Here is a 13835-nt window from a genome sequence, read left to right as displayed (position 1 = left end):
CGTGTTATGATTGTGATTGTGATGTAGTGTTCGCGTTGGCGAATTTTAAGTACTGTCCTGCTGTGTTGATATCGTTTTGTTGATTTTCACTCAGCCTTACAAATGCTACGGAACTCCGAATGTGCATAAGCTAAGCCCTGTCTGACTGGCAACCCACCACCGTGGGTGGTCAGCACAGCCTTATCCAGCCACCCTGATGACGACTTTTACTGTTTCTAGGGAGTCTAGGGAGTCCATCTGATTTATTTTCAGAGGTCATGTCTCAGTCTGACTCTTGCTCGGGCCGTAGAAGCTACATATAGAATGCTTGCACATCTTAGGTGGTGACCTATTGGACTTTACCACTGATTAGATGGCCGATATCACGCAGATTAAAGTGCAGTGCATTTGAGCTAGATATAAAAACTTTTCACCCTGGATGTTACCTTTCAATGTTCATTATGCAGAAGCTCTACTCCCAATCATCTTCCTCCTCTAATCCTCTAACCAAGTTATTAAAGTCTTCTTATGCATATGAGGAGAGGTATAAATATAATAAAGTTCTATACAGTTAAACACCGGCTACTAGGAGTAGAGCTAGGTATTTAAATCTTAAAGAGTTTTAATTATTTTATAGAAAAATAAAATAGCTTAAATACTTATACTGCTGCCTATTCTTTTAGGATAGTAATAGATATTAAGACTAAGCCGAATTAACCTAAATGTTTTAGTGTAATTATAAGTTTAATTACCTGTGTAGCCCTACTTTTGTCTAATCTTGATTTGGTCTGTTAATCTAGCATCTCAATTTAAAGAATATCTTCGAATAACTTCTGTAACCGGGCACCCTCACTATCGGCAACTTGGCCGTGCGTTTTGATGCTTCCATAGGGGTGGTAAGGATAGGGACTGTGCAAATATTAGAGACATATTACGCTACACTCCAGATAGTATGGCTATATCATATCACTTACCCGTACTCAGGCACAAATGTAATTATATCGCTATCTTCACTGCGGGCCTTGACAATTCGCAACCATAGCTTCTCGAAGAAATCCCTCTCTGGTTTGAATATAGGGTCCTCGGGGTCAGGACACTGCGAAGACTGTGTAGTTCCGATACGAGCGTGGATGTGTGTTACCTAGCAAGGCCGTCAGTTTTGGTATAGTAAAAAGAGGTGGCAGTTATACTCGAGGGATCAAAAGGTCGAGAATCTCCCTGTCCTCTTCTCCAAGATCCAGCAGTCTCTCACAGACTACTACCCAGTGGGAAAGGTCTGCTGTGACGCGAATGCTAGAGACCATTAATAGAAGTCTATGAGTTCGCTACAATATCAACGTACCTGGGAACCTTTGTCAAGATATACTTGGCGGCGTAAGGTGTGAATAGAGAACGATTACGATGCGTCTCGTGGCTGACCAAACCTGTCAGACCGACCTCCCGATCGATATCCAGAGTCTTTTGATAAAAATAGACTGATTCATCCAGACTCCAGTAGTCCCTGAGACCATAAGCACCTGCAGCAAGATACCACTTTGATAAAGACTTACCCTCCAGACTGAGCGTTGATTCTGACTGGCTTGAGAATCTTGGCGCACTCGAGATTCCGACGGTAAATTTCGAGATGGACGTCAGGAGTCAAACCCTTGGGTCGACCGCCTACATAGCCAGCCCATGCTGTGTGTATCCTGTTGAAAGTCAATGTTTGCACTGAAATCCTCGCTGCGGCCCACTAACAAGACAGTAGCTTCTAGACCAACATCGTCCAAAATCCGGCGCAGTTCTCGAAGATTATCAGTGTCTCGGTCGGTAATGTCAACTTCGACACCAGCTAGTATATGTTATTCTCGGTTTGTTTTCGTAATGCTTGTGAAACTGACCATAGCCCTGCTCCTTGAGATCGGGGAACCAAGGGATCCAGTTCTCGAACTTCTCTCCGGACTCAACGCCCCATACTGTTCGGAACCGCTTAATGACCACCATTTTTGTAAATTCAAACTCAAAGCACGAGATAGAACAAGATATGGAAAAGACTAGAAAGATTCAAAAAGCAAGCTATTGGATTTTAAGACCCTTTAACACTCTTATTTATACCTTGTTAATCACTGACTTAACTCGGCTATCTCTCCGCATAATCCACTAAGTCTAGCGTCTCCTGCTAGAAGGAGTAGAGTTTATCTAGCGGAGAAACTTTCCCTAACGGGCTATTCTCGACTCTCGAACTTGGCATTGAGAGCGCGGGGAAGGGTTCCACTTTTAACATGATGTCAGTTACCTCCCGATTGAATCCGAAGAGGAAAGTCCGTGAAAAAGCCGGTGCCATACTTCACATAAGTAAACGCATTCGGTAATTTCTTCCGCCCACTCATTACACACGCTACACATTAGACATGACGGTAAGAATCCCGAGCAAGTCCTGGCCTGGAATAGTGTTGGGAAGAAGTTTCTTGGAAACGCGGGGTATAAATAGCATATAGTCATACTCAAATAGCATTTATCTCTTCTTTGCTACTTCAATATTACTGAGTTCGAATATCAGACTCACTTCATTTTTCATCATGACTACGCAAACCATGAAGGCTGTCAATTATCAAGGCCCTTATAAGGTCAAGGTTGAAGATATTGAGCTCCCTAAGTTAGAGCATCCTGACGACATCATCGTTAAAGTTACAACTGTAAGATTTACAGCCTTGCACCGACAAGATTATGGTGGCTGACCAAGATCAAAGGCTGCTATCTGCGGTTCCGACTTACAGTAAGTCAACAAAAACCAGGGTATAAGTAATGATGCTCACCACTCTACAGCATGTATGAGGGCCGAACGGCAGCAGAACCCGGCATTACATTTGGTTCGCTTACCCTCCCTAGTACTTACCTCCTTCTCCACTAACCACTAACATCGCAGGCCATGAGAACATGGGCATAGTCGAACAGCTCGGCGAGGGTGTTACATTGCTGAAAAAGGGAGACCGCGTTGTTATGCCCTTTAACGTTGCTGATGGTCGGTGTCGCAACTGTGAAGAGGGCAGAACTGCTTTCTGCATCGGCGTTAACCCTGGATTTGCCGGAGGTGCGTACGGTTATGTCGCAATGGGTCCCTATCGAGGAGGCCAGGCTCAGTATATCCGAGTCCCTTTCGCAGATTTTAACGCTCTTAAACTCCCTACTGGCAAGGAGCATGAGGCGGATTTTATTCTTCTGGCTGGTAAGCTGGCCATCCTCTCTCCCCTCTCCTCTCTCCTCCCATATCACTAGCTCACATTACATAAGATATCTTCCCTACTGGCTGGCATGGCGTGGAGATTTCTGGCTTTCGCTCTGGAGAGAGCGTTGCTGTCTTCGGTGCCGGCCCCGTTGGTCTTATGGCCGCTTACTCTGCGGTTATCCGGGGTGCTTCCCGAGTTTTTGTCGTTGACCGTGTTCACGATCGCTTACAAGCTGCTGAGAAAATTGGCTGTATACCAATTGATTTTTCAAAAGGTGGTAATGCTGTGGATATGATTATTCAAGCTAACAATGGAGAAATGGTTGACCGATCTATTGATGCTGTTGGCTACCAGGCTGTCACTAAGGATGGTGACACTGAACAGCCTAATATTGTCCTTGAGAACATGATTCAAGTGACAAGAGCTTGTGGCGGCTTGGGGATTCCGGGTCTTTATGTCCCAAGTGACCCTGGTGCTTCCGATGAGGCTTCTAAGAAGGGTATGATTAGCCTTAGCTTCGGCAAGCTTTTTGAAAAGGTATGACCCTTTAATACTGTTTACGTAGGCACCTATTAACCGTTGATAAATACAGGGACTTACTATTGGCACTGGCCAATGCAATGTTAAGTCATATAACCGTTATCTGCGAGACCTTATTATTTCTGGTCGGGCTAAGCCTAGCTTTGTTGTCTCGCATGAAATTAATATTGAAGATGCTGAAGTTGCTTATGAGAAATTTGATAAGCGAATTGATGGATACACTAAGGTTCTTATCCACCCTAATGGTGGTTTCTGAAGCCTAAGACTTGAAAGCGTTTAGATGTTTTCATCTATGGGAAATTAAAGTATGGAAGGCATAAGAGGCATTGATTACTATATATCCTGATTAGTATTATTAAATTTATTGTAAACCCTAAGTCCAACTTGCCCTCCTACTGTTGCATGCTGAATTCTATTAATCCCTCCCAAAATTCTTATACTCCCTCGGCTTAGAGCACTTTAACTACTCCACATTCAAAGTCCTGTTTCCCCGCCACGCCCAGTTAAGGGCATGGAGTTCCACAGAGGCAAAGGCCCAGCCAGACCAGTACACACGGTGAGGTGGACCGGCCAGCCAGGCGTTATTTCCAAAAGGCTATATTATCGTGATCCTCTTATACATTTATGTTACTCATGTTTGGCAATGCTTTTACTGTGAGATGACCTGTCTCGCCAGGAAATAATAATAACAGAGCTGATAATACTTCAACACCAAAAGACCCGTAAGTAAGCACTAACACAATCCCTGTCCACGCGCTATAAAAACACGCAATTCTGAAACATCTTACCTTGCTCTATGATATTCAATCCCATTTATGTCTCAATGACCTGCAGCACAATAAGCCATGGCGACGCTCGAAGAATTTTCTTATCGACCTTTGGCTGACCAAGACCTTCCCATCCGTGTCCTTCAAGTCGAGTCGGGGAAGATCTCAGAGCCTCTTTCTTGCGCGCTCGTGAACTACGCCGATGCAGCTGAAAAAGGGTGGACGTGTCTCTCCTACACTTGGGGTACAGAACCGCCCTCAGAAGAGATAAAACTTAACGGCGCGTCTTTCCCGGTGCGGACGAATGTGTATAATTTCCTTCGAGAAGCTCAGCGTCAAGGTCTCACGAACTTATGGATTGACTCAGTATGCATCAATCAGTCCGACACCGACGAGCGTAATACACAGGTAGCGCTCATGGCTAGAATCTACAGCGAGGCGAAATTGGTCATTGTTTGGCTTGGTTATACCTCGCCAGCCCTGGAGCGTGCCATCAAACACCTAGACTTAAACTTCCCCGCCGATACAGTAACTATCAGGGCGGCGGCGGCTCAACCCGTGTGCTGCCAGTTGTCATCTGCCGAGTGTTCAGCACTTTTTGAAGCCTGTGGTGCTGAGATATGGACACGTCGATGGGTGAAGCAAGAAATCATACTGCCTGACAGGGTTATCTTACATTGTGGCCAGACGTCTATCAGCATTTCTGTCTTTTTTGCCGCTATGGACGCTCTAGTTGATTACAGCACATTGCACAACCACAACTCACCTTCCAGTTCTATTCAGGCGGACGGCTCTATAAGGCAACAAGACGAGCCGACATCATGTTTCTTCGATAACCACAACATTGACCAATTACATCGTCAGTGCGCCAACGTACTGGCTTTCCGCTCCGCCATTCGCTCCAAAGGTCATCAAAAAGACCTTGCTGTGTTGTTGAAAACATTTCAAGACTCTTTATGCACAGATTTCCACGACCATGTCTATGCCTATCGTGGTGTGATGGAGCGAGGCATGGAATTTCCAGTGGACTACAACAAGCCAAAGGCTGACATGTTTCTTTCAACACTCGACTTTATCGCCCAAACCACCCATTATCGCCTGCGTGGCACAAGCGCTGCCGAGAGAGATCTATTAGCTGATTTGTACACGGGTTTCAAGTTCACCAATGAGGATCTTGAAGCTATGCTTGGATACTATGAAACCCGTTTTGTACTCCAGGTTGGCTATAGCTTCGATATGCTTCGGAAGGACATATCTGTCTGGACTTTCACAGACTCCATCACCGATCGTGCCGAGTTCATGGCATCACCCTGGAGAGAGAACAGTCTATGTAGAGACTGCAGCAAGATTGTTTTGAACGACCAAGATATGGACGAATGTCACACTGTTCTCAACCAACTACGCCCAGACCCTGACTTAGCAGAGCGAGGTGTATGGACATATGGACTTCGGTCGTGGAAAGGCGTAGGCCTTGACGGGCTTCGTACTGTATACATGCCGCACTGGTTGTATGGGCCTAGTGAAGAAACCCTTCGACTGTTGCGAAGCGAAGTCCGTGACGGCCACCCTCTTAGAGCAATGTCGTTTGACGCATGTTGGAATGATCAAGAGCTTGTGGACTGGCTCCATAAGGTGAAGGATCACCTGGTCGTTATGGTCACTGATAGAGATGACGCTGCTTATCAAATGCACATCTTTATTATGCCTCGCTGCAAGTCAGAAGAATGTCTCCTAGCTGAAAGGCCTGGTCTACAAGTTCAAGGTTCATAGAAATTAAGACAATACACTTAAGTTATAATTTACTATATCTTGAGGGTTAATATTCACTATACCTAAAATCTAGATTCGCTATTATAATCTACATTAGTATTATTCAAGCTTCTGGGAATATGTCAACTGTCTTATTCAGGTCCTTGCCGTTGTCGCTGAGCAAGATAGTATCAACAATATCCTTTTCGACACATTTATGCGGTTTTAGAATCATGAGCTGGAGTCTAGGTGATATTCTTGTATCGAACTCATGGGGGATCCTTGGGGATGTGTTATCTATCGAGGTGTAACTTCTCTTTGGCGAAAAGGACTTTGAGGAAGATAGAGACTTTCTCCGTCTATAAGCGTTGGCACTGCTACTGTCGTCGGCGATAACTGTCCAATGTGGGTTTATAGTGGTCATCGTTGAGAGAAAGCAGCTTTTGATATTGATAAGGTGAAGAAGAATAACCCCCTCTATCTTGGTGGGATAGGTAGTCTTATAACTATAGTCACAGAAAGGCCAGATAAACTTCCATAATGCATCTCTGCATGCCCAAAATAGCGGAGAATCCAAACCCAACAATACACCGCACTTGTGTCGACTACCGTGCTCAGCGAACCACTCATCCGCTTACATCTCATACAATGCTGAGGTCACCGACCACTCTATGTCCTTGTTGTTCTCAACCGTGGCAGTTAATGTTCTATTGACTGTATGACGCAAAGCCCCTCCTGGAAGCTTCCCTTCGCTCTACTTCGTGGCAGATAACACGATGCTATCGCGTTAAATCAATCCGTCCCTTACCGCTTGACTACAATCCCCTCCAGAGCAGCAATGACCGCCTTTACTTCTTCCACTATTCACATATCAGTTTATGGTCAATGATGCTGAGTCTGAAGGCATACCAGTGTTATAATGAGCCATGCTCACTCTGACGATTGCATCAACTGGATCCAACCCCAAGATATCCTTGATCAGGCGCTGCGAGTAGAAGCTGCCCCATCTGAAGCCCAGATTTGTCTTCTGCTCCACCGCCTCTACCAACTCTTGGGATCCCCAGCCGTCCACCTTGAAGCTAATAATCGGCACTCTAGTGTTTGGATCATGGCTTTTCTCGCCATAGATGGTCACATCGCCTCGACTGGTAAGGTACTCTAACAAAAGAGCTTGCAGTGTAAATTCCTGCTCCTTGATACCCTCCCAACCTTCGTGGAGAAGATGGCTGACAAGGACAGGGATGCTTGAAATGAGCTCGTAGTTCCCAGCAGCGAGGCCTAGCTTATCAGCCAATGACTCGCTCGGGTTAAAGTGATGGCCTAGGGAGCGCATATGCTCCTGTGCTTTCTTGCTGGCATAAAGCATTGAGACATGGGGACCATACACTTTATACCATGAGAAAGAGTAGAAATCGACGTCAAGGGCCTTGACGTCGATCTTCCGGTGAGGGGCGTAGGCAACGCTATCTACACAGATAAGAACGTCTGGAAATTGATGAGCGTAGGCCGTTATGCTCCTGATGTCGTGAATCGTGCCCAGAATGTTGCTGCAGTGTGTGAGAGTCAATAGCCGCGTCTTTGCAGTCAAAAGACCTTTCAGGTTCTCAACAGTAAGCTTTGGGCTTGTCGAATGCTCCGGCTTCCACCATTTGAGCGTTAGGCGCTGCCGTTCGGCGAGGTCAACCCATGCCGCGATGTTTGCCTCGTGGTCTATGGCTGAAACAACGATTTCGTCGCCTGCCTGAAAGGTGAGGGATAGAGAGAGGTTTCTGAATAGTTGAGTCGTCGAGCCTCCAAAAACTGTGCTAGCGTCAACATGTATGATGGAGAGTAAAATCGATAGTGGGTAGTCGTACCAACTTCGTCTTTGGAAGCGTTGATGTATTTGGCGCCTGCAACAAACCCCTCACTCACGCGGTTGGTGGACAGCCGCCCGATGCTGTAGGATGCACCTAGCTGGACATTGGAACTAGTCAGATAGTCCCGGATGCTGTAGGAATGTGTCCGTATTAGCCTGGCTATGACAATGTCCCTTTCGTGCTGTCTTACGCGTCTGCTACAGCGCCTAGAACTTGGCTGCCGCCGGCATTATCGAGATATACCTGATCCTGCTGCTGCAGGGCAGGGAAATTGGCCCTCAAGGCCTGAACATCAAACTTGGTGGAAGACATGTAGGGAAAAAGCCAGTGGACTCAAGGTACCAAGCTGTAATCCAAGCGATGGGTTCACTTTATATTACTCAGTGACCACCCGCATCTTGACGTAATCGTATGAGGGAATAAGACAATGTTAAAGACGCCCTACAATATAACGCCCTACAACATGACGCCCCACGATATGACGCCCTACGACATACCGCCTCCTCTATTACCCACAAAACCATACTATGTCTCTATTAGCCTATGTAGGAGGAGGGATCTTGAAAAGGTATAATTAAAGGCTTAGTTAGAGGGAAATCCTTATAAATTTAAGATAAGAATAAACTGAAAATAATTTTCTCTTATAGTCTGTATAAGTTTATATAATTTAGGAATAGCAGGCAAGCAGTAACATGCCTTTTGGCGAGGCGCATTTTCCTGGCAATATGTTAAGCTCTGCATTAAAGTCTTGGAATGTTAAATACATATTAAGCCATTCTATATAAGCGCGAAAACGCTGCTACTAATGCCACATCAGCTGAATTTATAACTAGTTGAACGATAAAGTCTGATAAAGGGGAAAGAGGCATAGCTTATACTGTTAATAATGAGGCTTGGTCTAAGTCTGGTAATATACAGTAATACTGGAAGAAAAGCAGAACAGTAAAGGAGCAATAGCCCAGAGGGCAGTTAGACGTTTCAGTACTCCAGCGTTGGCAATTTAGGGTCTTTGCATTATCGGCGAAAAATGTTCTTTCTCCGCTACGTCAATTTAGCGACTGGGGCTGCCCCACTACTGTATACCATTGATGTAGTCGGGAGCTATCCAAGTCCCTTACCCGGGGAACCGATGAGCTACCGGCATCCTTGTTAGGCCTGCTGTTGTGATTTAGTCATTCATTAACTTACCCAGTAATTGGCATTTAGTATATTGTCAGTATCATTGGTCTGTCCTGTGTACTAAAGGATGCGTAACCTAGTCTACCCTTTTAACCATACTCAGTACCTCGGGCGAGTAGGCGGTACTGGCCACTTCTTTCATTGGTACGTTAGCGCCCACCCCGCCCAGGAAGTCCGCCGATCACGGAAACCATTGCGGAAACATATTACTGCATTTAATTGAGGTGTGCCCACTAGCGTTTCCGATGCGGGCTGCTGCACAAACATCTTCCAACATAGGGGAATTACTTCCTTAAACTACAGTTAAATTGGTAATGCTTCAACATAAAACCTTGGTTCCATCATCGAAATGAGCAGCGTTGCAAGCCCCCAACCCCCAGGGGAGAAGGTCGATGACCGTGTTGTCTCCTTCCCACCGACCACGCCAATGCGTGGAACCTTCGCCTCCCTCACGCCACTATCCGCCTCCCACTCACCGGCCCTTTTCACACATCTCGGGGGGCACTCTAACGCGCTCCTCTGGACATTTCTCCCTTCCAATCCCATTCCCGACCAAGCCTGCTGTGATGCCCTCGTCGCAGAGTGGTCGATCAGTCGAGACCCACAATATTTCGTGGTTACCAACCCACAAGGAGAGGCCTTGGGTATCATGTCTTTCCTTAGTATTTTACCCGAGCACAGAGGAATAGAGATCGGTTGGGTGGTACTAGGCAATGCGCTGAAGCGCACGAGAATGGCGACTGAAGCGTTCTATCTAATGCTCAGGAGGGCGTTTGACGAGTTGGGCTACCAGCGGGTAGCATGGAGAACGAATTTGTTGAACGCAGCCAGCTTATCAGCAGCAGAGAGATTGGGGTTTGTATTTGAGGGCATATTCCGGTAAGTTACCAGATCTTGGGTAGTATAAGGGATTCTCTAACAACTAGATAGGAAGCATTGGATTGTGAAAGGTAGAAGGAGGGACACAGCATGGTATAGCATCACGGACGACGAGTGGCCAATCGTAAAGAGGGGGTTTCTGATGTGGCTGGACAAAGACAACTTCGACGAGAAAGGGTGTCAGAAACGCGGACTCAAGGAGTGCCGGGACGCTCTGGAGTGATCCATTTGAAGGCTACAGTAATTTTGATTGACTGTCCGGCGTGAAAATTACGCTGCTGAGGGTGTGGAGAAATTGTCATGACAAGGTGGAGAAAATATGTGTTGATTGCACAATATCGTCGTGAAACATAGTCATAATTGTTAAAGTTGTACCAGTGAGGGCAATCTCAACAGACGCAAAAGCTAGGTCGTTTTGTGAGACGATGGTCGCACACCCGGCGATTGTTGAGCCAGAGACGTAGACTTTAGAGTCGTCGTAGTGCTCAAACCATATCTTATTAAGGCGCTGAGGCTTAGTGAAAGCCGGTAACCAACCACTCCATGACTTTGGCGTTGTTTTGCAAGACGTTGCAGAGCTCTGATACGAAATGGATATGGGAATTAGGAGTATCGATGGTTTTTTACCCAGAGTAGAAGGCTAATTCGTCGTAGCACCGATAAGAGAATAGTCACAATACACGCAACGATAGATCTGTGGCTACCATCACGTAGATAGGTAATTATATATCAAGATAGTGAGAAGGTAGTAAATAGCTTGGAGATAATAGAAAGATATAAACGGCCTAATAAGCGGATACTAAGCCGTGTCTTAGTTCTTCTATACTGCCTAGTTACATGTGAACGGGCCAGGAGGAAGGGGATATTAGAATTGCTGACTGGACAGACCGAAATTACAAAAGCTATGCTACCATTCCTACATAACCAACATGGGTTTATGCTACAAGGTACGCCAATCATAATTATTCTTGCAGCACACATATATAACAGTAAGCCTTGGTTTCAGCCACAAAAGACTTCCCCGTCTTGGTGTATGAAAAGTGGACTGGTGATTTCAGGCAATTCAACGTCGAGAACCTAAGTATTATTGATTAAGACCTAGAGGAAATTGAGAAGGCCCGGGCAAAAGTTTAAGAGATCTTAAAACAAAAACATTGATCAACATAAAAATTTTTAACTACAGTAACACCATTTCTTCCAAGCCTTCCATTACTAAAACTGTGAAGGGAAAACTTCATTCTAACAGTATGATATAAGGGCATGTAATGCCAACTCTGACGACTCAATTACATGCTGCATTGTCTCTATTCCTCTTTCAATCTCGAAACCTCCATGCTTCTCTCTGCGCATGGTATACAACACTCTCTGTGGCATTGAGTAACCCGGTGATAAAGCAGAGAGCGGCTGGTAAGTCTACCACTAACGATCTCGTGAAATGCATCTTCAACCACATCTCCAATGATTCCGTGCTCTTAGCGTCTTGATCATTGCGACGGACTTTGGCCAGCAACTTGATTGCGGTCGAACCAAAAATAAGCAGATGACTAGCTGCAAACAGAGTTCCCGCCATGTAGGATAATATGGTAATCCAGTCCCCAGTTGTGTTCCAGGTAGTTGCGACATTCGCCAGTCCACTCGCCAAGCTTAGTGTAAAGCTTCCAAAGACAACTTTGGTTCCTGCTGGTGCCCAATTGGTGAACCATGGCGGTAGAAGCTCATTGGCTTGCTCTCGATACTGGCGTTTTGTCCAGCATGACAGGAATGTATATTCATCGTAGGCGAACTGTAGGCTGACTAATGACGAAATGACCGGTAAAAGGCGTAGTAGCTTGGTTGGTAGAATTAATCCGAAGCCGATTGACAATACCATGATCGAAACCAAGAGTTTTATGATTTGCTGCGATGTCCTGCTGGGCGCAGACTTTGTGTGAGTCATCGTGAAATGTCGAATTGTTGATCCAAGCGAAGGTAAGACAGAGTAACAGCAAAATAAAGTGATATTAAAGATTGGAAAATGAAGGTGCAGTGGTTTCGAGGAAGCGGTTTATTTGTACTTGAGTGGTAGAGGGGTTGACACCACCAGTATCGCACTAGCTCTGAGTAAGATTTGCCGAATCTGGCGATCTGAACGGGATAGCAACATATTTCAGCCTATAAAATTCTTTGCGCGCCTAGATAAGTTTGTTGATCAATCAAATTCAAGCTCAAATCCCCGTATCATGGTTAGATAATGACTTTGCCGCTCGGCTTATATGCTCAACTACCTCGATTGGTGTTGCTATTGGATTTGGCGTGCAAATACTTTCCAAACAAGCTTTGCATTTGCATGGACACGTGACAATAATCAAATGCTGTAAATCATACCTTTTACCATCTTGGAATTTTGTGCCTCATTGAGCCACAACGATGACGTTTTTCCAAGTCGGAAATCTCTATTCATAACAACTCGGCGTAGGTTGCACGGATACACCTGATAGATATGATCACGTGGACTACTACAAGAGTTTCCAAACGGAAGATGCCACTGATTGACTAAATTGATTTATTGTTTTGCTGTAGTATTTAAGTAAAATGCTACTGCTGTGTATCCAACCTGGCCATAATTGGTTGCAACTTCCTGTCCCGGGACATGCCCTGATCAAGGACCTTGGGTATGGCTCCAAGCCTCCATTTAGACGTCGAGGATCTTGAACTCGGCAGGGACGGCATCGGGACCAGCGCCAGTAACGGCAATCTCCTCCTGTAAGCAAGGAAAGCAAGTCAGCGTTCAGTCCAGACTCCATACACATTACCACCTCTCTCCCAAGGTTGGAAAAACTTACCAACTCTTGAATCTTCTCTTCCGAGAGGCCCTCAATGTTGTACATGGTACCGTCAAAAAGGCCAAGCGCATTGGGCGCGACGACGGATTCACATTTTCCGCCCTCAGGCTGCTCGGCAGGGCACGACAGGTCATCGGCACGCTTTCGGCCGACGAAGTAGTACTTGCCTGCCGTACGGTCACCTCGTGAACCGTATGCCATGCAAATGTCTGTGTTTCCGTTTGAATCTTGCTGGCTTGCGATGTATCTGCAGCCACCACCCGTGTAGGACTCGCCGCGAATGCGCCACGCGCTTGGGATCTTTTGATACTCGTTAGTCCTGATATGTTTGTGTAGAAAAGGAAAATGTTTTTACTCACAGCGTTAACAGAGATGCTTAACAGGCCACTGCTTGCTGAGTCGGTGAACGAGCAGCATACGCCGGGGTTGATGCCAGCGCAAGCTCTGAAGGACCCGTTGCAACTGGTGCCTGTCCAAGCTCTGACATCAACGGCTGATGCAGTGGCTGCGAGAGTGAGGATGAGTCCGGAGAAGTACATATTGATGGATGTAGTGATGGTATTTGTTGGGAAAGTGAAGTTGGAGATGGTGGTGAGTGAGGAAGCAAAAAGAACTGGATGAAGCACCTATCTTTATACTTTTTCTTGACCAGCTTACCCATCCTACGACCGTTCTCAGTTTGAATAACAGAAGGAGTAGTTGATACCTGAACAGTGTTACTATGCAGGGGCCGATCGTGAGTTGTCTAACTACCTTCCAGATGGGGCGTCGGATGTTAGCCGGCCATGCTTGGTAGTATTGCAAGCATCTATCGGCAACGATCAATAGCCCTGCCAATCCTCCACAACCAAAGTC

At 45.9% G+C, this 13835-nt stretch overlaps 7 protein-coding genes across 7 annotated transcripts; 3 read left to right on the top strand and 4 right to left on the bottom strand.

Moving 5' to 3' along the window:
- Positions 1–788: 788 nt before the first annotated feature.
- Positions 789–1962, bottom strand: FSST1_006578 (sugar phosphate isomerase/epimerase family protein; the record flags this gene model as incomplete). Its single annotated transcript, XM_083232961.1, has 7 exons — positions 789–888; positions 954–1120; positions 1170–1272; positions 1322–1480; positions 1530–1667; positions 1717–1810; positions 1860–1962. 7 exons carry the CDS (start codon positions 1960–1962, stop codon positions 789–791), a joined length of 864 nt encoding a protein of 287 aa, XP_083090008.1.
- Positions 1963–2537: 575 nt separating this feature from the next.
- FSST1_006577 (glutathione-independent formaldehyde dehydrogenase) lies at positions 2538–3981 on the top strand (the record flags this gene model as incomplete). The annotated part of the gene is made up of 6 exons (XM_083232960.1): positions 2538–2654; positions 2709–2734; positions 2785–2828; positions 2885–3184; positions 3250–3722; positions 3778–3981. The coding sequence occupies 6 exons, from the start codon at positions 2538–2540 to the stop codon at positions 3979–3981; spliced, it is 1164 nt and encodes a 387-aa protein (XP_083090007.1).
- Positions 3982–4570: 589 nt separating this feature from the next.
- FSST1_006576 (HET domain-containing protein) lies at positions 4571–6262 on the top strand (the record flags this gene model as incomplete). The annotated part of the gene is made up of 1 exon (XM_083232959.1): positions 4571–6262. The coding sequence occupies one exon, from the start codon at positions 4571–4573 to the stop codon at positions 6260–6262; it is 1692 nt and encodes a 563-aa protein (XP_083090006.1).
- Positions 6263–7045: 783 nt separating this feature from the next.
- Positions 7046–8412, bottom strand: FSST1_006575 (uncharacterized protein; the record flags this gene model as incomplete). The annotated part of the gene is made up of 4 exons (XM_083232958.1): positions 7046–7101; positions 7151–8041; positions 8098–8231; positions 8291–8412. The coding sequence occupies 4 exons, from the start codon at positions 8410–8412 to the stop codon at positions 7046–7048; spliced, it is 1203 nt and encodes a 400-aa protein (XP_083090005.1).
- A 1216-nt stretch (positions 8413–9628) lies between these two features.
- Positions 9629–10381, top strand: FSST1_006574 (GNAT family N-acetyltransferase; the record flags this gene model as incomplete). The annotated part of the gene is made up of 2 exons (XM_083232956.1): positions 9629–10158; positions 10210–10381. The coding sequence occupies 2 exons, from the start codon at positions 9629–9631 to the stop codon at positions 10379–10381; spliced, it is 702 nt and encodes a 233-aa protein (XP_083090004.1).
- A 1092-nt stretch (positions 10382–11473) lies between these two features.
- FSST1_006573 (uncharacterized protein) lies at positions 11474–12094 on the bottom strand (the record flags this gene model as incomplete). Its single annotated transcript, XM_083232955.1, has 1 exon — positions 11474–12094. The coding sequence occupies one exon, from the start codon at positions 12092–12094 to the stop codon at positions 11474–11476; it is 621 nt and encodes a 206-aa protein (XP_083090003.1).
- Positions 12095–12829: 735 nt separating this feature from the next.
- FSST1_006572 (uncharacterized protein) lies at positions 12830–13519 on the bottom strand (the record flags this gene model as incomplete). The annotated part of the gene is made up of 3 exons (XM_083232954.1): positions 12830–12898; positions 12981–13280; positions 13340–13519. 3 exons carry the CDS (start codon positions 13517–13519, stop codon positions 12830–12832), a joined length of 549 nt encoding a protein of 182 aa, XP_083090002.1.
- Between the last annotated feature and the right edge of the window lie 316 nt (positions 13520–13835).

Source organism: Fusarium sambucinum, chromosome I (genome assembly GCF_050947815.1).
Source record: "Fusarium sambucinum isolate potato_lamoka chromosome I, whole genome shotgun sequence".
NCBI lineage: Eukaryota > Fungi > Ascomycota > Sordariomycetes > Hypocreales > Nectriaceae > Fusarium > Fusarium sambucinum.
Note: the sequence above shows the minus strand (reverse complement) of the source record. Positions and strands in the feature narration are given on the sequence as shown.